This window comes from Arachis stenosperma, chromosome 2, assembly GCF_014773155.1.
Source record: "Arachis stenosperma cultivar V10309 chromosome 2, arast.V10309.gnm1.PFL2, whole genome shotgun sequence".
Taxonomy (NCBI): domain Eukaryota; kingdom Viridiplantae; phylum Streptophyta; class Magnoliopsida; order Fabales; family Fabaceae; genus Arachis; species Arachis stenosperma.
The window spans coordinates 121,357,078-121,382,816 of record NC_080378.1 but is presented as its reverse complement, the minus strand read 5'-3'; the positions used below and the strand labels follow the sequence as shown (position 1 = coordinate 121,382,816).

The following is a 25,739-nucleotide window of genomic DNA, read 5'->3' as shown; positions in this document are numbered from 1 at the left end:
AGAAAGAAAAAAAAATTACAATGAAAAAAAAAAAAAGAACTTGTAGTAACAATATAAAAAAAAATATGCGTGCGTAAATATAAATGCCTTGTATAGTAGTTCATATTTAAATATAGTAGTACGTTATTGAGGGGATAATGCTAAAATAAAGTACAGGTTAGCTTGTATTCGAAATTATTGAATTTGAGATGATTCGGAAATTATTCATCATAATTGAAATACATTTTAATATATTTTTTCTTCCTCAATAAAAATTATTATTATTCTTTGAATAACATAAAGAATAATTAAATTATTTGTTTTCTTTTAAATAAGTAAGCTTTCTTATTCTTAGTTAGAATAGACAGAGATGTACGTTTATCTAAACTTATAAGCATATAAATCTCAAATTTAATTAAGTATATTGATTTAGCTCTATTAATTTTATTTTTCAAAATTTGTTAAATCTTAAACTATAAGAATAATTTAAAAAGGCATTCTATTAAGTAGACCTTCACCAAACAATCTAAGGTAATCACTTCTTTGATATATATGAAAAATATTATTCTTACACCAAATAATATTCTTGAGTTTTTGGAGAATTATTATTAAAAAATACTAATATTAAAATAGTATTTATTATAAAGAATAAAAATAAACATCTGAAATATATCGTATTAAAATTGAGGTGAGAGATATCTTATATTTATAAACTTTTCAATAATTTTATCATAAATAGATGTCAAACTAGGTTAATTTTTTTATATGTACATAAATTATCTTTGGAATAATACTTATACGTATGTTGGGAGGGGAGAATATATAATATATAACCAACGAATGAAATACATATTAAAATATAAATTTTATATTAAAAATATATGAAACAAACAACACATATAAATAATAAATATACAGAATAATTCACCAATAAACTAAAAGAGTCAAGACGTTAGGAAACTACTCTAACCTCTCAAATTGGACAACCATTGCATGTTGTCATTCCTTGTTATTATTATTTATGGTATCTCTTAATCTAACAAGTTAAAAATTAATCTATTTTTTATTTGAATTTTATTTATAAATTTGCTGTTGATTAATAGATGGTTGTATGCAATAGAAAAGATTTGAATTGTTAACATTACTTACTTAACTCAACTAATGAATTAACCATTAGATTAATCTAAATTTATTATTATTATTATTATTATTATTATTATTATTATTATTATTATTATTATTATTATTATATTAGTGGTGCTAACTATACTCCACATAAACTACACTTACCAGGTACGATACCAACCGCAAGAAGCATAAGGTTGTGGTTAATAATCTAGATAATAAGAGGAAGATCAGGGAGCAATTACACATCTGTGCAGAGTTTGTGGCCAATGTGAGACCATCTTTCATTTTTAAGACCCAAAAAAATAGTTAGTGATAATCTTGAAGTTGGCATTATCTTATGGTGCTAGAAACTTTTCAAAAAGTTACTCTAGGTGTTTGTTTGCCCGAAAAACTTGAAAAAGAAAGAAAGTGCTATGTTGCTTATTAAATGTTTGAAAATAATTGATACCGCAATAATGACGAGCTTTAGCTCTCTTCTTCACGTCATAATACAATTTAAGATTTAATTTGTTAAAGCGTCACGGCCTCGAATCTTAACAACCATCAAATTTATCCAAGTTCTAAAACATATACATACGTCAAAGTCTCAACTAATGATTCAATATATAATTCGATGCATCTTAATTAAGTAATAAGATTGTCACGGACTCATCCATGATAGCCTTTCAAAAGAACATTACTCAATTAAATTGAGTATGTTGTTAACCAAATATGGAATTGCTTTACGAAATTGAATTAATCCTTGATCCTTGACTGTCACATTTGGATTTCCTAATGGATCGTAGCATGTTGTCATTAGTGCTTGCTTTTCATGTATCATTATTTTGGTCATGTATGTTGAATTAGAACAAAATAGCAGTAATTTTTTTTTAAGGATATGAGAAGAAATAGAAGTAGAAACAAATATAAGAGTGAAAAATATTTTGTGCAAACTAATAGTAGAATAGTTGCATATATATATATATATATATATATATATATATATACTGAATTTGATTTATTAAAACACAAAGATGCACATAAATTCAAAACGAATTGGCGTCGCCCGGACTCGAACCGGAGACCTTCAGTGTGTTAGACTGACGTGATAACCAACTACACCACGACACCAGGTATTAAAGTGGCCAGGTATTTCTTTCTAAGTCTTGTAAAGTTCTGTTTGTTCCTTCTTTTTTTGGGTCATGATCTCTTGCATAATTAAAAAATGATATGGAATATTCAAATAGTGGCAATAAGAATGGGTCCAATTAGGTACCAATTTTCTTTTTCCAATTTGTTAATAGTGTCATCCGTGCAATAATCTAGGAATAAAAAAACAAATGCAAGAGTGATTATAGCCCAAGTCCAAACGATGGTGAGTTTAATTTGTTTATGAATATTGTCCAAATAATAATGATGTTCAATTCACTCTAGAGCAGAATTATACATGTGCAAATTATTTATAAACATTTACTCATTTACATACGTGTATGCTCATCTAAACTGCTACTGTGTTATTTATTGTCTAAGGTGTTAACTGATGATCAAAGTTGTTGTATAGGCTTTTGCTAACATACATGCATGATTCTCATCAATATTATGAACTTGGCTAGCAGGGGCAATTAATCGATCCACAGACTCACAAATACAATGCACTACTCTCTTCTGATCTGTTCATATATATGTAGTCGGCCTAGCTAGACATTACGCAACATTAATATATAAATCACTATAAAAGTTTGAAATGAATGGAAATATATCCTTTCAATGTCATATACTTTGTTTGTTCTAGTTATTGCTTGCTTGTCACCTTCTTAAAAGATGGGCATAGGGGAAGAATGTTTAGAGATGCTTGTATTTGGTAGTATTATTGGTATGATGTGATACCAATACCATGGTCCTCTTGCACAAAAATCCACGAAAAGGGAACATGCATAGATGCAATCCAACGAGACATAATAAGACCAACTTGATTCTGTTATTTGGTTTCTTCTTCTTGGAATTAATCAAACTCATAATCAATTTTCTTTATCCCCCTCGTTGCATGGGACAGCTGCTTTGATATCTACTGTGCGTTACAACTACACATGCCTCTCTCTATATTTCAATTTTTCAATGAGTGAAACCATCAATCCATGCATCAATTGAAAATTTGAAGCTAGCCCCACCTCCTCTCACAGTCTTACATATCTTTTTATTAATGTTCATATCTATAAAGTCAAGTGTCATAGAATGAGATCTTGAATTTATGGGAAAAAGAAGAAAAAGACTCTGCAAACTGTTGTTATAGTTTTTCGTGTGTGTATCTATGTGTTATTGTTTAATGGGAATTAAAAGAACATTCAATTCAATTCAAATGCGGCCTTTAATTTCTTTAAATTAAGAAAAAATATGAGGAGCCAATATATGTTTTATACAATGTGTACAATGAGGTAAGATTGAAATTAGAATTAAATTAGAGACAATTAATTAATTTTGAGTAGTTTCTAATTTAAAATTTGAATTAAATTATGATTCCCGTTAGTTATGGCAAGTAATTAATTTTGAGTAGTTATGGTAATTAATTAATTTTGAGTAGTTTTCATTTAAAATTTAAATCAAATCAAAATTTCCGTCAGAATCAAATTAGGATTATTTCTCTCTCTTGATATGGTGTAAACTCTTCTCTCATTCTCTCCGTAAAGCAAAAGTCGGTACAGTGCCGTCATGGTTACCAGTCGCCGTCGGACATCGTGCCGACACTCTTCCGACTAGCACCGTCGTCCGCACAGGCCACCGTACGTAGGGAGGACGCGCATATTGTGTGAATCGACCTCGTAGTACCGCAGCAACCTGGACGTCCAGCGCCTCCATTGCAGCCGGTTTGTGCATTCTTCCTGTCGCCGGATGTTCACTTTCTCTGTGAACTTGGATGGTTATTCTTGGGTGCTTAGTTGTAGACGATGATTGCTGGTTATGATTTATACACATTCACATTGGATGTTCGTTTTTGTATGATTTTGGATGTTCACTTTCTCAGTTTTCATGGATGTTTATTCTTCGAGTAATTTAACAAGACCCAGACAGCAGCGTTGGGATGATGCGAGCGCGGGGTTCGGGGCTGCAACTCACGTCGGCGACGCTGACAGTTGCAGGTCACGGATGTTCGGCCACGTGAGGAGTGATGGAGGTTCTTCCGGCGAGGGCGTTGGCGCGAGGAGGCGGAGCGCGACAGCTCTGGTCGGCAGGAACGGAAGCTACACGTCACGCAGAAATAGAGCGGTAGAATGCAGATTGCTGCGCACACAGCGGGACGGCGGAGAAAGGGGATTTTCTACGGAACAAACAATGGGATTTTTTGGAGGGTAGGTAATGGTGGGTGATAAAGGGTTAATGTGAAAGAATTTAGAATAAATTTGGGGTAGATATTACAAAAGGCAACTAAAAATTAGAGATAGATAATGATATTTAATTTACATTATTAATACATATTGAACCAAATAAATAGCTCATTGTCTTTCTAACGAGACTCTTAAATTAATTATTTGAGACGAGACACAAAATTTATCTCTGGTATATATATACGATGAATGGATATTTTTTAATAATAATGAATGCTCGCTATAGGCCAGGTTTTAAAATAGTACTAGCTTAGTAATACTTATTACTATCTATATGTATATGTATGAGCACCAAATGCCTAAGCTACTTGATTATATCACACAATTATACCTGTTTGTTGTTGTGTAGAAGCATACCATTATTGAATGACTTGGAATATTGAAATGAAGTCCTTTCATGTGCGTGTATATGGACCAAGCCAATAAGTACACGTTCGTTTAAATGTGCTTAATAATTGCGCGTTGTTGATATAATTACTGTATAGTTGGAGTCAAATATTTGATTCTTATTAGTTTTAATTTCTAGCTAGTTTTTATATGAATGAATTGATGTAGTATTACTTATATATTAATTAAATTGTTTTTAATTAAAGGCTACTATAGGCTATTATATGTTATATACTCATCATCAATATAATCGGTTTCGCATAATAGAAAAATGATTGCTGATCTAAAAGGAGATCTAGATGCTAAAAGCATCAAATGAAACTATACGCACGTGGCTGTGGATGTGGCATGAACGGTGGAAATTCAAGTACAGTTGACTTTACGTGAAATTAATACTTGAGAGTCGTTAGATGATTTGACTGATTTGACTAAATTTTCATCTAACAATTTTCAGATATCAACTTCACATGAAGTCGACTTCACCTGAATTTTCACCGACATGAATATATATTATCATATCCTTCTTTTGTTCAAGTGACTTGCCATAGGTAAAAAAATAATAATAATAATAATAAAAAACAGAAAAGATGTGTATATTAAATTATAATTTAAATGACATAATTTTACTTCTTCATTTAGAGATTTTAAATTTGAATTTCACTCCTAATTTTAAAAAATAAAAAATAAAGCAATAACTAACACACAATAATGAGACAAATTAGGAGTGCCCAGTGGCTGTGGGTCCATGACACAACGCAAACTGAGGATTGAGGAATGTATGTGTGGTTTTTCATTTTTATATTTTTATTTTTGGGTGAGGGAGACTACATACAGTAGCAGGTACAAACTCCTTTTAGTTTGTTCTTCTGTTCTTGCTGATATATCTTTATCAATTTAGACATCCAAGCAGCACAATCTTCTTATCAAATTCGCCCCATCCAATCATCAAATTTGTCTACACGTATTTGTTTATTCCATCCTATAATTAAACTAAGCCTATTATTTCTTCTTTACAATATGCATAGTATGATCTAACTCAAATGTAATTATTTGATCACAATTTTATATATGAACATAGAGCTCTACATATATATATGGGAAACGAAATTGATTCAACGGAAAGCTATACTGCATCAAATGAAACAATAAATTCGTTTATTAATATCTCTCTCTCAAGATTCGTAGAGGTTTCTGATAATATATATATATATTTGCAAAGGGAACATGTGTGACCGTGTGAGGACAGTAAATCAATGGGGATGGGGTCGGTTTCTGAAGATTCTGCATAATACAGTAGTGTTTCTATATATGTTTGGTTCTGGAATAAATGTCTAATAATTAAACTCACAAATTTCAGAATGCACGAGATCATGTATTTGTGTTTGTTTGGACTTTGGAGATTTACCCAGTTTCGCCCCCCTAGAAATTTGGACCTGAATCATGAAGCTTTATAATTAATAATAAAAATAATAATAATGAAAAATGTTAGGGACCAACAGAATTTGTGATGTATAGCCATCAATTAGTCATCATCAACATTTTTAATGGTGTAAAATTATTCAATTTACTTTTGATGATTAAGTGCGAGCCAAATTTCAATAAAAATGATGACCGTAGACTTTCTCTTATTTGAATAATATACAGATAGTAAGATTTGATTTTCTTGGACTGTTACTAACTCCATTACCATGGTTCCGCATTTTGTGCTACACTGCATACATCATAAATATATACACACAAAATTTGAGTAATAGTCTTTGAGATATGCTAGCTATAATAATCTAATAATGGAGGCATACACATGCTGAGGAATAGATATATTAAGAATGCTTTCCCTCTTAATTATATTCATGTAGTATTCTACCACATAATCAGCAAATATTTTGGCCAAAACACAATCCATAGACCATAGGGTCTTTCAAATTAAAGCACTAAAAACGCGTATTGCGATAATGGAAACGTTGTAGTATTTTTGGAAGTGATAATCCAGCAGAGCTATGTACAGATGTCAATAATTAAATTAAAATTTGCAAGGCAAGACTAATTAAGCTTAAATTGAAGGAAATTAATAAAAATAATGCATGGCACTTAATTCGATCTCAATAGGCTTGCGGGGACGACGGGAAATCTGTTAATTATTTGCTTTTGGACTGCATTAAGTTTTTTTATTATTATTTCAGTTTGTTGTTTTAGTCAATTAGTGATTCCTGCACTTTAGGAGAAAAGTAGTTTTTGTTATTCCACTTCCTTATCTAGTGGGTATGTGGCAGTTTCTGTTCATCCCACTTCCTAGTTTAGTGGTGATGTGGTAGTGTCATGGATTAAAATCCTATAAATGTACTGCTTCAGTAAAGTAAAAATGTGTGATTCCCATTTCTTTCACCTACGTATTTTTCTTATATCTCTGTCCTAAATATTTTTATTTATACCATAAACCAACATACTGGTATCACAGCATTCTTCTTACGGGGCCTGTGAAAATGGAAGGTGAAGCAAGTCTCTCACAAATTGCTCCGCCCACCTTTGATGGAGAAAACTATGACCTTTGGGCAGTTAAAATGGAGTCTTATTTGGAGGCATTGGACCTTTGGGAAGCCGTGGAAGAGGATTACGATCGAAATTCCTCCGCTGCCAAACAATCCTACCATGGCTCAAATAAAATTGCACAAGGAGAAAAAAACAAGGAAGGCAAAGGCAAGATCATGTCTCTTTACTGGTGTTTCATCAATAATCTTCACCAGAATCATGACTCTCAAAACACCAAAAGCAATTTGGGACTATTTAAAGGAAGAATACGCAGGGGATGAGAGGATTCGAGGCATGCAAGTGCTCAACTTGATGAGGGAATTCGAGATGCAGAGAATGAAAGATTCTGAGACAATCAAAGAATACTCTGACAGGTTGCTTTCTATTGCAAACAAAGTTAGATTACTCGGCACTGAATTCACTGATTCTAGAATTGTGGAAAAAATTCTAGTTACAGTGCCAGAGAGATATGAAGCATCAATAACCACTTTGGAGAATACGAAGGATCTGTCCAAAATCACCTTAGCAGGAGTGTTACATGCCTTGCAGGCCCAAGAGCAGCGAAGGCTTATGAGACAAGATCACGTGGTTGAAGGTGCTTTACCAGCCAAGCATCATGAAGTTGGAAGTAGTCAAAGCAGCCAAAGCAAAGACAAAGGTAAAAAGAAAAATTACCCACCTTGTGAGCATTGTGGCAAAATGGGTCACCCACCCTTCAGATGTTGGAGAAGACCAGACGCAAAGTGCAACAAGTGCAATCAGCTTGGACATGAAGCTGTAATTTGCAAAGGCAAATCTCAACAACATGAAGCTAATGCCAATGTTGTAGAGCAAAATGAAGAAGATCAAATCTTTGTGGCAACATGCCTCTCAGCAAGGAGTAGTTCTGAATGCTGGCTGATTGATAGTGGTTGTACAAATCACATGACATATGATAAAACTCTTTTCAAGGATTTGAAGCCTGCTAAATTCTCAAAAGTCAGAATTGGGAATGGTGACTATATTTCTGCAAAAGGAAAAGGAACAATTGTAATTTCCACTAGCTCAGGTATGAAAACCATTTCAGATGTTCTGTATGTGCCTGACATTGACCAAAATCTGCTTAGTGTGGGTCAATTGTTAGAAAAGGGATTTAAAGTTTTTTTCGAAAATCTACATTGTCTTATCTTTGACACTACCGGTCGGGAGATTTTAAGGGTTAAAATGAGAGGAAAAAGCTTCTCATTTGATCCAATTGTGGAGGAGCAGACAGCTTACATCACCCAAGTCAGTCCCACTGAACTCTGGCATAAGCGACTTGGTCACTGTCATATTCAAAGGATGCTGAACATGAAGAGGAAAGATATGATTGAAGGTCTACCAATACTCTCTGATCATTTGCCAAATTGTAATGCCTGTCAATTTGGTAAATAAAACAGAGTGTCATTTCCCAAAATAGTTTGGAGAGCCTCTCAAAAGCTGCAACTCATCCACACTGATGTGGCAGGACCTCAAAGAACTCCATCGTTACAAGGTAGTCTATACTTTATTCTTTTCATAGATGATTTTACAAGAATGTGCTGGATTTTTTTCTTGAAATTCAAGCATGAAGTGGCTGGAGTCTTTGTAAAGTTCAAGAATATGGTGGAAACTCAAAGTGGGTGCAAGATACAATTTCTAAGATCAGATAATGGGAAGGAGTACACCTCAACACAATTTGATCAATTTTGTGAAGAAGCTGGTATTGTACATCAACTCACAACCCCATACACTCCAGAGCAAAATGGAGTTAGTGAAAGGAGAAATAGATCAGTAATGGAGATGGCCAGATGCATGCTGCATGAGAAGGAATTGCCTAAAGAATTTTGGGCTGAAGCGGCCAACACAGCCGTTTTTCTTCAAAATCGACTTCCATCCAAGGCTTTGAAAGACAAAACTCCTTTTGAGGCTTGGTATGGATATAAGCCTTCACTAACCTTTCTTAAAGTGTTTGGTTGTGTTTGTTTTGCACATGTTCCACAGGTTAAGCGCGACAAGCTTGACAAGAAAGCAATTCCGGGTATTTTTGTGGGTTATAGTTCTGTTTCAAAAGCCTACAAAGTGTATCATCCTCAATCTGAAAAGTTGACTGTGTCTAGGGATGTGCATTTCAATGAAGATCAACAATGGGATTGGAAGAACCCACGAAAAACAATTGGACCTTGTAACAATATTGAAGATGATTATGGCGGAAACCAAACAACAGAGTTGTGTCAAAATGAATTAGAAGATAATCATCCCATCAGAGGCACAAGACTGCTGTCAGACATTTATCAAAGATGCAATGTAGCAGTATGCGAACCTAGTTGCTGTGAAGAAGCACTCAAGGATCCAAAATGGAAAAAGGCAATGGAGGATGAGATTTCAATGATTCAAAAAAATAACACATGGGAAAAGGTTGACAAGCCTCAAGACAGAAAAGTTATTGGAGTTAAATGGGTGTTCAGAACAAAGCTTAATGCGGATTGCTCTATCAATAAATACAAGGCCAGACTTGTAGTAAAAGGGTATGCACAAATTTTTGGTGTTGATTATTCTGACACGTTTGCACCAGTGTCCAGATTAGATACAATTAGATTGGTGTTAGCAGTTGCTGCTCAACAAGGCTGGAAAGTATTCCATTTAGATGTCAAATCAGCTTTTTTAAATGGAGTTTTACAAGAAGAGATATATGTGGAGTAGCCAGAGGGATTTGTTATGCATGGAGAAGAAGATAAAGTCTATCTACTAAAAAAAGCCCTTTATGGATTAAAACAAGCACCAAGAGCTTGGTACAGTAGGATAAATGAACACCTATTGAGCATAGGCTTTGTAAAAAGCTTGTCTGAGGTCACTCTTTATGTAAAACATAAGGGAAAAATTTTTCTCATAGTTTCCCTCTATGTTGATGATCTTTTAGTAACTGGAGATGATACAAGTTTGGTTGAAGAATTCAAGCAAGAAATGATGCAAGTTTTTGAAATGACTGATCTTGGTCTTATGTCTTATTTTCTTGGAATTGAGATCAAACAAAATGAGGATGATGTGTTCATATGTCAAAAAAAATATGCTAAGGAAATCTTAAAAAAATTCCAGATGGAGGAGTGCAAAGCGGTTAGCACACCAATGAACCAAAAGGAGAAGTTGAGCAAAGAAGATGGTGCTGATAAAGTTGATGAAGGCTATTACAGGAGCTTGATTGGATGTTTAATGTATCTCACTGCAACAAGGCCGGACATTTTGTTTGCTGTAAGTCTTCTCTCTCGATTTATGCATTGTGCTAGTGAAATGCATTTAAAGGCAGCAAGAAGGGTATTGAGATATATTAAAGGTACTGTTGATTATGGTGTGAAGTTTGAGAGCTGTCAAAATTTCAAGTTGTGTGAATTCTCTGATAGTGACTGGGCTGGATCCATTGATGACATGAAGAGCACTTCCGGATATTGTTTCAGTTTAGGCTCAGGAGTTTTTTCATGGTGCACAAAGAAGCAGGAGACAGTAGCACAATCCACTGCAGAATCTGAATTCATAGCAGCAACAGCAGCTGTAAATCAAGTTTTGTGGCTGAAAAAGATCTTATGTGATTTACATCTCCAACAGAATCACAAGACAGAAGTGTTTATCGACAACCAGGCAGCAATTGCGATTTCAAAGGATCCAGTGTGTCATGGCAAGACTAAACATTTTAACATCAAGCTCTACTTCTTAAGAGAGATGCAGCAAAATGGAGAAATAACTTTGGTTTATTGCAGGTCAGAAGATCAATTGGCAGATTTGTTTACAAAGCCACTTCCTGTAAGCAAGTTTGAGCTATTGAGGCAGAAAATTTGAGTTTGCAGATCCTAAAGCAAGGAGGAGTGTTAATTATTTGCTTTTGGACTGCATTAAGTTTTTTTATTATTATTTCAGTTTGTTGTTTTAGTCAATTAGTGGTTCCTGCACTTTAGGAGAAAAGTAGTTTTTGTTATTCCACTTCCTTATCTAGTGGGTATGTGGCAGTTTCTGTTCATCCCACTTCCTAATTTAGTGGTAATGTGGTAGTGTCATGGATTAAAATCCTATAAATGTACTGCTTCAGTAAAGTAAAAATATGTGATTCTCATTCCTTTCACCTACGTATTTTTCTTATATCTCTGTCCTAAATATTTCTGTTTATACCATAAACCAACAGAATCCATGGCATGGATGGATGCAATAAGGTGTGTCCGTTTCTCGTTGGACTTAAACTACTTTAACATCAAATTCAATTACAATTTCTTCTAATTGGTTTGTGAAAACAGTAATCCATTATTAAAAAAATCATTATACTCTTTTGTCGTTACATGCATGTTTATTATTTTAAATTAGCGTAACATTATTATTGTTTAACTGTGCTGTGCCTACTCCCAAAGACATATTTTAATTAGAAAATGCATGGAGTTTTGAATGTATGTCTACTGATGATGAGTAGTGAGCTGATGAAGAATGATCATTGGATACCAAAATAATGAGGATGTGGAAATAACACACATGATATAGATCGATTGGAATGGGAGGCTCTACAATCCAGATGCATCAAGCCAAAAGCAGTTGAGTTGTCTCATACTTTTATAACATAACACATTGTGTTCTCCTCCAATTATTATAAATTTAATTATTATATATATCCCTATTGTTCCAATAATCAATAATCTTGCAATGTATAAGATGTAACTCCCCCGGGCCCTACTCATGCAGTTCCTGATTATTGTCAAATAGCTTGGTCCCACACACCTGCTGTAGTGGTTTATCATCTAATCATACTCTATGTATATATTAATTTTAGTTTCAAAATTTAAGTGGTTTAATATATATTATTCCATCAAATTAATAAATAATACAATACTCCAGTTTCAATAACAACTTAAAGGACACTTGCAAATTTTTTGCCCCTAGCATTCCCCGTTTAAATTTATAGAATATATATACTTTATTATCTAGAATAAGCTAACCTTGGTTGACCAATTAATTATATTCTATATCGATCTAACTGAATTATTCACTACTTATTTGGTTTAATTTGATTGTTAGCTTTCACGCCTAAAATATGTTCCTAGCCAATTCCAGTAGCTTGTCAAGGTCCCAACAGTTGATGATGCAATCTTAATTACTTTGAAAATTTTTTACCAATTTGTGATTGAGTTAAAATTGCACTTGTCAAAGTCTTTTTCTACTGATAACAAACTGAGTAAATTGAGTATATATAGAGCGAGCTACTAGTCCATGGACCATAGCTTTAAATATATTTTGTATAGCACGATAAAAGTTTGGTAAGAACAACAATCATATCATAATTGACAGCTTCATCAAATGTGTGAACATGTATATATATATATGTACAGTGGCAGTGCTAGCTAGCTGTATCTCTTTCTAAACCATTGATTAGATTAAATGGGGCCAGACTAATTACGTATGTAGATATCATATATATGGTCTCAAAAAACTAGCTGATGAGCTATATATAGATAACATAAATATTCTTCTTCATGTTTATATGAATGTGAATTATTCTTCAAAAAGGGGTATGAACAACATAGAATGGTCCTTGTGTTAGTTGGTTATTTAAAAATATTAGGCTTATGCTTGTTAGGACGGTAAATAAAGTCATAATCTATGTTAATTGTGCATATGGACCAAGTGGAATAAGAAGGATCCGATTGGAGATGAATGAGAAAATTTAAGGTCCTTTGAGATACAATGGTGCCGCCTATGGAATATATAGTATATGTATCAATCCTCACTCATATTAATTATTGACCCTAATGGAAATGGAAATAGGCTTAGTTGAGATGGGAATGAAAAAGGTCAATGTTGTTGTGATGATGCCAAATTTCGATCACACATACATGAGACACGCAGGCAGTGCAGTATATATAGGGTTGTTGGTGATAGACACCGAAAAAGTTATGCCGAGGAATCGGAATATACAAAAAATATCAAAGCTATATATGTAAACCTTAGTCACGTGACTGAACTGGGCAGAGAACTAAAATAGACAATGCCATGATCTATAGATTTCCACTACAAAATGATTCCATTACCCAGAGAATTTTAATGCATAATAATTATTATTTGGTATAAACTATAATTAAAGTAGATATATATAGTATAGTTGAAGCTGGATTGGATCAATTAATAATTCTAGCTAGCGAGCCCAACAAATTAAAAGAAACAATAACTAAATGGATAAATTATTATATATTGGTCTTGGATTGGTGATGATATCGTCATGTAGTTATATATCTCATCATCAATAATGGAAGGGAGTGGACACTGCTATACTGTGTATGTGAGGTAAAATGTCTTCGTCACTCAAGCAATCCTCAGATCAGATCTATCCTTAAGTAAGTGGTTAGTTGGAAATATTCCTTTTTACAATAATTTATACATTATTCTTATTAGAAAATGTTAAAACTATTTTCTTATGAAAATCTTTACATTAAAAACATGCTTTGTTTATTTAGTTACATTTAAAAAAAAAAATATCTTTATAACATATATTAAAATTAAATCCTATAATTTATTATCTAATGATAAAAAAAACATCTTCACATAAAAATAATTATAAAATTTTTGATAATATCCACCTTTTTATTATTATTCACAAGCAAATTAAAATGATGGATTGATACTAAAATTAAAAAAAAAAGGGGTAATAAATTATGTGCATACATATATCACAATCATCACAAGTAGCAGAGTTAAGACAGTGCTGTGCTACAAAGTAGGAGGGGCATCCCACCAGCAAGCTTAGGCTTTATGGAAGCTAATAAGTAACGTCTTCATCGTCATGACCAAACAATATATCATTCAATACATACCATCATATATATTCTCAGACATGCACGTTTCCTTGCAAACCTAACGTAAATTGTATGCGTGTACATCTACCTACATATCAACAAATTAGTGTCTTGTTACGTTCTATGTGGAGGGATAGCTACTTCTTTACTTGTTATACCTGTCTTCTTAATGACATATACTTCTTTTATATTTATAACCTTAGATTCTCTTTCTCTTTCGTTAGCTGCACTTGCACTTCCCTTCTGTACCTGAAGATGCTAGCAAACTAACTGTACTATACTACAAGTTAAAAAAAAAAAAAAAGACTTTTCAACATATATATGACTTGTCATAAAATGATTACATTATTTTTTTCATTTTTCAATATTTTTAATTTTTTTTATAATAGACTTGTTGACTTTAATTTAAATGAAAATGTGAAGATATACATACATATTAGTTCTTAATTTGAGTGGTGTTAGCATTAGACTTATGAGAGTGTAGGTAGAACATGGATGGGTATAGCATTAGCAGTTCATTGGACGGTGGCTGATGAAAGGTGTCCCCACACTAATATTTTTGTGGGGTCCCCTACTCTCTCTCACACACACACACTGACAGGGGTATCACGGACGGTCCTATCACCTTACTTGCTTTGGAAAACGAGAACCCTCCTACACACCCTCATTATTATATTATATCTACAAATAAACATCAATTATTTCACTAATACTATACACCTACGAAAAAGGTTTTCAAATACACATATATATATACATACATTATGTTACAAACCTTCCTATTTGCTACATTATCATACAACACAAATAGAGATATGGCCTAGGCATACCTTAATATTTGAAATGGATAACACGTACAATTATAACATAAAAAATCTGAGTAGATTTAATCTCAAAATCCAAATAAAATAAGATTTTTATATTTAATTTTACAGATACAGAAATGATTAAAGAAGGACCCTATATATACAAGAAAAAATTTCCGTTAGAAAGACGAGAGAAATAACGTTGCATTGAAAATCTGATATATCTCTGACCCTGGATCGTCATCTGAGGGTGCCTCTCTCTTTCTCTGTTGACTGATTTAATCTAATCTCTAAGCTAGCATGACAATAAGAAAGGTAGTGTTGGTCGCCGTAATTATGGCTTAATGATTCCAGAGGGCAGAGCTGATAAAGTGTGAAATAAAAGGCAAGAGACTTTTTTCTTGCGAAGAGGCACGCAACAATATTTTGAACCTTGATTTCCTACATACACAACACAAGGAGTCAAACACACATCTACCAGCTAGTCTACTACTATGATTCACCTCTCGAGATATTCATCCTTTAAGAAAAGGTTTAGTACTTTAAAAGCCTTTTATTAATATTATAATAAGCAAGCAATTGACATATATAGAGTATACAACAATTCCCCAACATATTCAAATATTATTATTCATTATTGTTTAGTAGGCGAAAAGGCAGCCCCTCTCAAGTCTCAAACACAAAGACACATTACTATTTCACATTAATTGTGTGTGTGTGTGTGTGAAATACCATACTATAGCTAGTTTTATACTCGATTTCATTTCTTATTATGTGCCTTGTTTGTTGTTTGACACCTTAATTATTTATATACACATAGACATAGACATACATGAGAAAGTATGAATTGCGAGTACAGGGGTGGGCCAGGAAGATATATGGGTGTCAGCGTCTTTGAGGATATATAGCAGTGATGAGAAAGAGAGAAGCATCCAAAATTAAAATCGAGAAAGAGGCAGTGAGTAATATATATACATATATCTGTGTTCACTTATTAGGTTCCCATCCCTGAAGCTGAAATGATGAACCCTAACCCTAATAATAAAGGGAGTGAAGAAGGAGGAGTAATCCAGAAGAAAAAGAGAAACCATCCAGGAACACCAGACCCGGAAGCGGAGGTAATAGCGCTGTCGCCCAAGACGCTAATGGCCACAAACAGGTTCATATGCGAGATATGCAACAAAGGGTTCCAGAGGGACCAGAACCTTCAGCTGCACAGGAGGGGACACAACCTGCCATGGAAGCTGAGGCAGAGATCCAACAAGGAGCCCGTGAGGAAGAAGGTGTACATCTGCCCGGAGAAGAGCTGCGTCCACCACGACGCCTCCAGGGCCCTGGGTGACCTCACCGGCATCAAGAAGCACTTCAGCAGGAAGCACGGCGAGAAGAAGTGGAAGTGCCACAAGTGCTCCAAGAAGTACGCCGTCCAATCCGATTGGAAGGCTCACAGCAAGACCTGCGGCACTCGCGAGTACAAATGTGATTGCGGCACCCTCTTCTCCAGGAAGGATAGCTTCATCACCCACAGAGCTTTCTGCGATGCTTTGGCTCTCGAGACCTCCTCCCTTCTCCTTCCCCCCTCCACTACAAATCTCAATTTCCACACCCAACAACCACCTCCTCTTCATTTCAATCACTCCCCTAACTTATCCCTATGGCTCAACCATCATCAACAACACGCCACTTCCTCTCATGATAATAATAGTAATCTTGTCGGACTCTATCATCACAATGCGTCTTCTTCCTTCGCTTTACCTGACATTGTGCAAATGAATAACTTCACCCACAATAGTCATAGTGCAAACCACCTTTCACTCTCTTCCTCCTCACTACCTGCTATTGGAAAAAGACCAGAAATAGGACCTTCATCATCATCAGATAACTTGGCTTCTATTTATACTTCTGACGGTCAAAGCACCACCACCGATAACAATAACAACCAATTATCTCCCATGTCAGCAACCGCACTTCTTCAGAAAGCAGCTCAGATGGGTTCCACAAGATCAACCACCACTCCTTCCATTTTCAGTGCTACTTTTGGGGTAATGACCTCCTCATCATCTAATAATTCAAACCATAATGCTCATGCTGGGGATTTTGCTTCAACTAGTAGCTTCAGCTCATTCACGCATTCTTCCAACACTTATGATCACCTAGTTATGCAAACTGCAGCTCAAAATAGTACCACGGATCCTGCGGGGAACTTGAAGCTCCCTCATCATGCCGGTTCAAACTCAGCGTCGATGGAACATAACTTGACGAGAGATTTTCTCGGGGTCAGCGGTGCTGGTGAAGGACCCGCTGGCCTTCATCAGTTCCTACCACAAGAGCTTGCAAAGTTTGCTTCTTCCATGGGGCTCACCCAATTCACTACCAATTAGTGAATTGTTTTTTATTTTGCGGCAACTATCATCAATTTCATGTTATATCATGGTTAGAAATGTTTCTTCTGATCTTCAACATGTGTAGAATATGTGGACATAAGAGTAAGGTGAATATAAGTAAGATACAAAGTTTTAGACCTACAGTTCTATATCTTTATTTTAAAATGGTCACCAAATAGGACTTACGAGCTTTGTAACATTTTCTCTACTAGTTTATTTATATATATTATTCCACTCTCATGTCTATATTCTGTTAATGTTCAAATAGCAAAGCCATGATAACTTACATATCTTCCTTTTAGAGTAGAATTATTTAGAAATTGAGCTAGCTGAGGTTCATGAAGCATAATATAATGATGGGTAGGAAGAGAAGACCAAATATAGACTCCTCACAGTGTAACCTATTAATTGTAGTAGGGAGTAGGGAATAGGGACCACTACTATATGCATGTCTCTCTAACGAGATGACTAAATTAAAGGGAATAGGGAACACCCCTCAAATCATGCATATGCTTTTTATTTTTTATTTTTCCAAATTCTTGTTTTATCTTCTGTCTAAACTTGTTGGGAGAAGTAGTGGAGGGAAACAATATTTTTTTTAAATGAAAAGAAATTGATTTTATAAGCACATTGAGATAGTATATTATTCTATTTCTAGTTAATTTTTATGTGAAACGCCAAAAACACATGTTACGTACGGTTAATTTTTTTGGATATTGGATAAAAATGAGTGTAATCCTTTAATATTGGAAATTATGGTGTTTTACAAAATTATGGGGGCTATAGAATTCGCAGAGTGCGAATTGTCAGATTAATGTTTTTTTAATTTATAAAGACAATACACAGATTGCGTATTGTATTATTTTAATATTAAATTACAATACGCAGACTGCGTATTGTATTATTTTAATATTAAATTACAATACACAGTCTGCGTATTGTAAATACACAATCTGCGTATTGTCAGTACAATACGTGTTCTGCGTATTGTGCTTACACAGAGCAGCGCCCCCATAACACTGTAAAACTCTATTTTTTACAACATTAACGTAAAACTCTCTCCACTCTTCCATATTAAAATAAAAAATCCGTTACGTACTACATACTTTTCTCGTGTTGACCGTCAAAATTCAAATCCTTTTCTACTGGCATGGCGGGGTTAATCGGAAGAAAGAAGAAAAGAAATAGTATATTATTACAGTACGTAGCTGGTTGAAACCTTATCACAATCTGATTCCTTTGGATATGTCTTGCCAACTTTTCTGTTAATAATTCAGTGGTGTTTTCAGGTGATGTGGTCTTTTCATCACCAATTCTGGTAGATGAAAAATTATTCCACCATACGACAAATTATAGATATACAAATTTTTTAGATATTCCCCGAGTAAAGTACTTTAGTATATAGATCACATTTGTCCTATTTCACAAGCAGCAGGTTAAGGGTATTGTAAAAAGTATTATTTTTTTCTTTTTTTTTTTCATCCATTAATTATTCTTAAAATAGTATTGGAATATATATATATATATATATATATATATATATATATATATATATATATATATATATTATAAAAGTTGATAAATATTAATATTTAGAAACTTAGTGAATGTATACTTATTATTTCTGTGTGGTAATTCGGATTTGAAGTATAACTTGTCTTATTCAGGAATTGAGCTTGTTTTCGCTTGAGATGGAGAAAGTTGGCGAAAACACTTGTAAAAGTACTCTAACCCTCAAATTAGTAAGAGGAGAAGATGAATATGATATTATTTAGAATAAGTAGTGTATCTTTTACAGAATTTGATATTTATAAAATGTTACTTTTTTTTTATAGAAGTTGAAGTATTTATCAACAAAATTTTCTTTAATTGAAGATAAATCATATTTATTATTGTGTTTAAATTTCGATTTATAGACATAATTAGACTAAATTATAACTAGCAGATCACTTATTATTATGCATTTCAATTAAGCATTATTTGTGGTAGATAGGAAGTGAAGAAAGACACAGCAGAGTATGTACTTTTTAAGTTACTAGCTTGGGAGAATCTACAATGTAGGTGCCAGACTGGCTTTTAAATGGTACATACACCCTGATTCTCTCGTAACGATGGCAAGGCCAAGGACACTATTGAAACAGTGAAAGTAATTCCTTTAATTTGATTTTGATTTGTCAAGTGTCATCAACTACACCATGCTAGTAGTAGTTGTAGCTAATAATAAGCTAACTGAAAATCATATTTTAATTATTCCTAGTATAATTACCACTAGACCTTGTTAGTTGAAAATCAAGGTCAGCTGAATTCGTGGTCAAAGCGATTGAATTTGACGCTACTGCTTCTTTGCTTTGACAGTTCGTGGTTACTATCGTCTAATGCTTGTAGCTCTCTGCATACACAGTAACTATAAAGTGTGTGTCTGAGTCTTTCCAATTTGGATTGAATAGTCCCGAAAACGATGCAAATACCAGTAAATCATTACTGATTGATGTTATGCATGTCTATCTACACTAGACACTGACCACCATAACTACTTGCTGTTTAGATTATCATAACCAAATAATAAGAAATAAAACTCTTCTATTTTTGTAATAATAATAATAATAATAAAGTTTGAATAGTAGAATGGTAAGTGAAAACTCGATAAATTAAGTAGTCATGGGGATGTAGCTCAGATGGTAGAGCGCTCGCTTAGCATGCGAGAGGTACGGGGATCGATACCCCGCATCTCCATTTTTATTTTCATCTTTTCTATACTGATGATGCGACTTGTTCATGTTGAGTCAAAAACAAACGGGTGGTATAATCAAGCTTGGGTGGTTTGTAATTGTACTGTATTTGGCAAATGAAGAAGAAAGAGCAGACATGGGATGGGAGCAAAGTGGAATTGCAGAGATTCGCAGAGGTTCTTTCTGGGCTTTGCTTATGAACATGAGTAGTCACAAAGCATTTATGACGAGCCCTATGTTTGACGGTCTTGGGTGAGTCTTGCGTTCATTAGCCAGTGAAATTATCCACTTGTTGTAAGGACTACCCATGATACAATTTTATAGAGAAATTAATAGATACATGTTACGTATGTGTATATAGTATATACACGTAAAAATTAATTCCTCGAATTCACATTCAGCCAATGAGACATAGATTGAACTTAGAGAAAGCACACTACAATCAATAGCATAAATAACAGAGAGAGACAGAGAGAGAGATGAATGAGCGCATCACTGCAGAGCAGCACTAGTACATGTATCTTTCAAAACAACGTGGAAACACTGAATCAAGCATTGCCAAAACGAGAAATGTGAATTCAATCTTCAGTCTTGACACTCCAAATGAATGATTGAATCTGAACATTAATAACTAATAAGCATTTAGCGGTTAATCTTGAAACTAAAAACACATCAAAATTAAGTCAATTAAAAAAAAAAAAAGAAACACGAAGTTGAACGTGTATTTCATCGATTCATGACGATGAACAGAAACTGCGGCTGCAAGCAATGAACCAATTATCTAATTCTAATCAATAATAACTGATTACATCAAAATTTAAAATTGAAAAAACTCGGTATAATAAGTTTATAGAATAAAAACTGAAAAAAAACCCAACTCAGTGAAGAGTGAAGTCAGTGAACTCACCCACACTGCAGAAGCAGAAGCAAGAAGATAGTGACGGAGGAACGAGGAGGAATCGTTAGCAGAGGAAGAAGACACATAGAGGAAGTAAGACAAGCGGTGTGGGGACGAGGCATAGGAGCCAACGGTGACGGCAAGCAGGCGAGAGAGATAGAGAGAGAGCTTCGAAGAGGAGCAAAGCAGAGATTGCAGAGGAGGCAGACGCGACTACGCCAGCCATGGCGCGGGGAAGAGGCAGTTAATCCAGCGGGAGAGTGGTGAGCGTGCAGTGAGTGGCTGAGCTAGGGAGAAAGAGAAGAGATTGAGTTGACAGTTGAGAACTTGAGGTTACCAGAGGAGACAGTTCATAGTTTATACATTACACAAACGGCGCTTTTTTGTATCCACCAAAACAATGCAAAATGTCTTCTATCTTCTGTTGTTTTTCAGACAAATAAAGGGAATTTCAATTCCTAATGAACAAGATCGTTGGTCAGGGTGGCACACAGCAACAAAAGCTTCTCTTAGGTCTCCAAACTAACCTTCCCATTCATATTACTCATCAGGTAACTCCATCGGAACTCGAAACTGATGAGCTTATATTAACATCATAATCTGGATGAGACCTTGTTAGCTACCAGCCTCAAGGAGAAGCGTTTTATGCATCCTTTCAGAGACATTTACTTTAGAGGATTAGCATCTTTCTTGAAAACCAATGTCATTACATGTCTATTCCTATACGTACCATGAAAAATGTTGTGCCTCCACAGACAAGTACGTATCGATTCAGTGTATGAATCCAAAGTAAGTACAAATAACACTTCTCATGTAACATGGCAAAAACAAACACAACTAAAGTATAATGTGCTCAAATTTCTATACAATATGTACTCCATATACTACATTAGACACAAACACCTTGCTGGTGCATCCTTCAAGAGAATTACCCGAGTGGGAGCACATTTAGCTGGTTCACATGCATAGCCTCAGATTGATGATGACCTGCTGAAGATGATTCATCAGGTGCCACTGCCTCCTCTTGATTCAACTGACCAAGACTTGTTCTCCAATTTGATATCTCAGCAAGAACAGAAGCTACAAACATCACAGCCCCAAAGCCAGTAAATGTGGCAAGCAAAATAGCTAGAACAGCTTGCATATGAACCTGCCATCCCAAATAAATGTATCAAATTACTTGGAAACAAAAAACAAAAGTATCGAATTACCTTATATTAGAAGAAGATTGCATCATGCAATTTCTGGTTTTTTAAAAACAATGCCTCTATATATTTCTTTTACTGTAAACATGTTTGTAAAATGGATTTCTTACCAATGAATAGAAAAGGTGTCCACTGACAACCACCAGAACAAACTGCACAGTTGCATAAACCCAAACATGATTTCTCCTCACTAACAACAAATTTTGGAGGAATCAGTGTAGTGGTAACAAAGGCAAGAATTCAGGTGAAGAAGTGTTACCTAAAGGTACAATAAGCCCTACCCATTGTTGTAGATGTCATGCTACCAAGAAGACCAAGTATACAAGAAAATGGAAGAGACATGGCAACAGCACCAGAGCCCATACTTGAAACCTGTCACCAATCAATAACATTAGGATTCATGTGTGGCTCATAGGGAACCATCATCCAAGACCAAGAATAGTTAGAAGTTACACTCACAAGAAGCTGCTCAAGAAAACAAAAGTAAGCCAGCATGTTGACAACTACAAGAATGGGAGCATCCTGCCAAACCCTGAAAATTCTTTGCATTAACTCTGTTGTCACATGTTGGAAAAAATAAAGAGAAGCAAAGCAATAATTTACCCTTGCCTTGTTTGAGAAATCTCAGCATGCTGCCCTCTAGGTGCAGTTTGAAGCCGCAAGAGAGTCACAGGTAAGTTCTTAACTTCTTGCTTGCAAACATCACATGTTCTGTTTCCTTTAATGCTAAACCATTTAACTGCACATTGTTGGTGAGCCAGTGAAAGTTCACCTTTGCAACTACACTCCAATTTAAGAGTATCATCAGCACCTTCCCCTAATTCAACCATACAAATTCTACAAACAGCTTCTTCTTCGGGAATATCTTCACCACCATCCTCATTCTCAACTGAATAGGAACCCTCACATTAACAAGTTGGTTAGTAGAATTCAATAAACATGGAGGGTTCCTGATTGTTTGGTCATGAATAATAAGAGATTGTATATAGTGTGTACAGAAGGTGAATTTCATTTTCGAAAGGGTTTATTATAATACAAACATGTGAGGAAAGTGTTGGTATGTTACCACTATCACCAGATGGAGATGTCGCTGATGTTGGTGTGGTTGGAATTATACGAAACATTCCACCTACACTTGTGCTCCCTGCCTTGTTAAGTATTGGAACTGAACGAGAACGATGCATTGGTAATTGGATCCCTTTATCCTGCAAAATAAAATGACGGAACTAAGGATCAGATAAGAATCCAATGGTGGAGAAGTGTGCAAGCACATGTAGCATAAGTCTACTGCAAAAGCTGCAAAGGTAGTTACAATTGAAGCTAGATAAGCAGCATTTCCTCCATGTGTGGACCCTGGATTAGAGTGAGCAATCGGTGTTACAGGCAAGGATGCTGTGTTCTTCCCTCTAGGGGTGATCAACTTTGTAAGTGAAAATGTCCTCGGAAGAAGAGGCTTCTTAGGTGCCACCTTTGGTGAACCTTCCAGTGCAAGAAAAGCAGCATTTTCGATCTGCTGTGAGCTTGTACTCCTGATTTTTAAAGTGAGTTTGGGAAATAAAGTTTTCATAGTTGATCTATTCCTTGATGCTGAAGGGCCTGGTGACTCATTGACTCTGGAGAAAGCAGGGCTTGGACATGGTGAAAAGGCCACTTTTCTTGGAGGAGGAGTTAGAGGCATGTTTATCCTCACAAAATCTTCATCCACGGTGCTTGTTGTTGGAATCTCCAAGATGAGGCTTTTCCTAGTCCCATGTCGTCTATTTGAGAGTTCCTCAGTTATTTCAGATGATTCTGGACCCTAGAAGGTAGAAGCAAAAGAAAAACTTGCTAAGGAATATGTAAGACTTATTCACCAAAATGGAGGAGGTTATGATCAATGAAATGGCAGATGAATCAAACAACAATCATAAGAAAGCCAAGAAGGAGTACCTTTTCGATTGTGTCGTCATCAGCTCTGTTATCCTCTCTGTCTTCAGGAGCTTCAGTCTCCATAATGCAATAATTTAATACAACAAAAGCAGCACATACAACTAGTGCTTATTATGGTCCTGACGGGAATAATAACAATAAGACCTTCTTGTTCCTTTGATCATGAGAGATAGAAGGAAGAATCACAAACTGGATATAGTAAAGCGTGGAGAAGAGTGGCACCATGGAGATGCTATGACCTTCAACTACACATCTTTCATATTATTATTTTTTCCTTCTTAATTTAAAATATATATCATATCATATACTTGGTATATGGTATTCAGCGGCTTCAACATCACTCTTATGTATTACCTTTTCTTTTTAATTATTGTTTTCGGTTGGAACCTGGAACCTAAATTAAGAAACAGAGAATAAGAGAATGCACTACCTGCCGCATACTTAGTCAACTTTCAAATATTTGTATATTAGCGGCGGGTATCACTGTATTCTACCTCACAATGCAAGGTTTTTAAAATATATTATCAATAATTATTTCCACCACAGCAATTAACATGATTCGGAATGATCAATGGATTATTTAATAAGGGTGATTTGCTAATTATTGTTTCCATCTCAATTTTCTATTAATCCTCCTATATATTGTTTGCTAGTGACTGATTGTTTTTCAATAAGGACGTGTTAACCTCTCTATCTCTATATCTACATCTAATGTAGTTATTTAAAAGGGAGGCATTGGTACGAAATTTGTACTCCATAGATAATTATAGATAACATTTTTTATTACGATATTTTTATAATTAAATTAATTAAGGGGTGAAATTTTAAGGGTCATAATCTTGTTTTAGCCTATTAGGTGGAAGACGTGATCTAGGTGATATCTATCCAAGTGGGGACATTTTCGTGCAAATTGTGTGTGTGGACTAACCACAATTACAACTTACAAGACCATAGTCATTTAATTTTGACTATTATTTGAGTGGCATGAGTTATCACAAATTCAGATCTTTCAAAACTTCTTCATGAAACATGCCACTAAATCCATATTCATGTTTGCACATTATTTTTATATATTTTAGTAGTATTATTATTTCCTTTCAAACATACATAAACTATGTTATATCTTAGCTTCCTCTCTCTTCCAAACAGATAGAAAGGTGTATATTATAATCATAGTCATAACTCATAACAATATAAACATTTTAGTGTGCAAACATCATCATCCTATTGCTCTAGGCCTCTACTCATGGCCCCCTAATCATTAGAAAATGTTATATCAACGTTGACTTAGTTGTATATACCTGACCTCCGAAGAACGTTTTAGCAATTTGCTTTACAGTAAACCTAACATAGGAAAAAACTCTTCACAATTATATACTGTATACGTTGTATAGAGAAAAACTTTAAATTTCAAATAAAACTATAATATAATTGTATACTTACGTGGATATATATGCTGGAACCAGGTACTAGACAAATATTCAAATGATAGGACGTTATCTCATATGTGTATAGGAGGGAATGGAAATAAATTCTTTTGTGAGGAGAAAATTTTAAAAAATATTATCAAAATACGTTTACCTTTTTCTTA

At 34.6% G+C, this 25,739-nt stretch overlaps 2 protein-coding genes and 2 non-coding genes across 8 annotated transcripts; 2 read left to right on the top strand and 2 right to left on the bottom strand.

Moving 5' to 3' along the window:
* Positions 1-2,143: 2,143 nt before the first annotated feature.
* Positions 2,144-2,217, bottom strand: TRNAV-AAC (transfer RNA valine (anticodon AAC)). Its single transcript has one exon. It is a non-coding gene; the product is annotated as a tRNA-Val (tRNA).
* A 13,744-nt stretch (positions 2,218-15,961) lies between these two features.
* LOC130962243 (zinc finger protein JACKDAW-like) lies at positions 15,962-17,590 on the top strand. The gene has a single exon (XM_057888400.1). It carries the CDS (start codon positions 16,023-16,025, stop codon positions 17,382-17,384), a length of 1,362 nt encoding a protein of 453 aa, XP_057744383.1. The 5' UTR covers positions 15,962-16,022; the 3' UTR covers positions 17,385-17,590.
* A 2,457-nt stretch (positions 17,591-20,047) lies between these two features.
* On the top strand, positions 20,048-20,120 carry TRNAA-AGC (transfer RNA alanine (anticodon AGC)). The gene has a single exon. It is a non-coding gene; the product is annotated as a tRNA-Ala (tRNA).
* Positions 20,121-21,806: 1,686 nt separating this feature from the next.
* On the bottom strand, positions 21,807-24,503 carry LOC130958730 (uncharacterized). 5 transcript variants are annotated; one of them, XM_057885239.1, is made up of 8 exons: positions 24,149-24,503; positions 23,532-24,017; positions 23,286-23,424; positions 22,823-23,108; positions 22,679-22,751; positions 22,479-22,591; positions 22,330-22,409; positions 21,807-22,164 (listed from the first exon to the last, which is right to left on the bottom strand). In XM_057885239.1, the coding sequence occupies exons 1-8, from the start codon at positions 24,209-24,211 to the stop codon at positions 22,079-22,081; spliced, it is 1,326 nt and encodes a 441-aa protein (XP_057741222.1). In that variant the 5' UTR covers positions 24,212-24,503; the 3' UTR covers positions 21,807-22,078. The 5 variants fall into 5 exon arrangements, with proteins under 5 accessions (XP_057741222.1, XP_057741220.1, XP_057741223.1 ...); XM_057885237.1 differs by having other exon boundaries at positions 22,501-22,591; positions 24,149-24,502; XM_057885240.1 differs by having other exon boundaries at positions 22,829-23,108; positions 24,149-24,502.
* Positions 24,504-25,739: the final 1,236 nt, after the last annotated feature.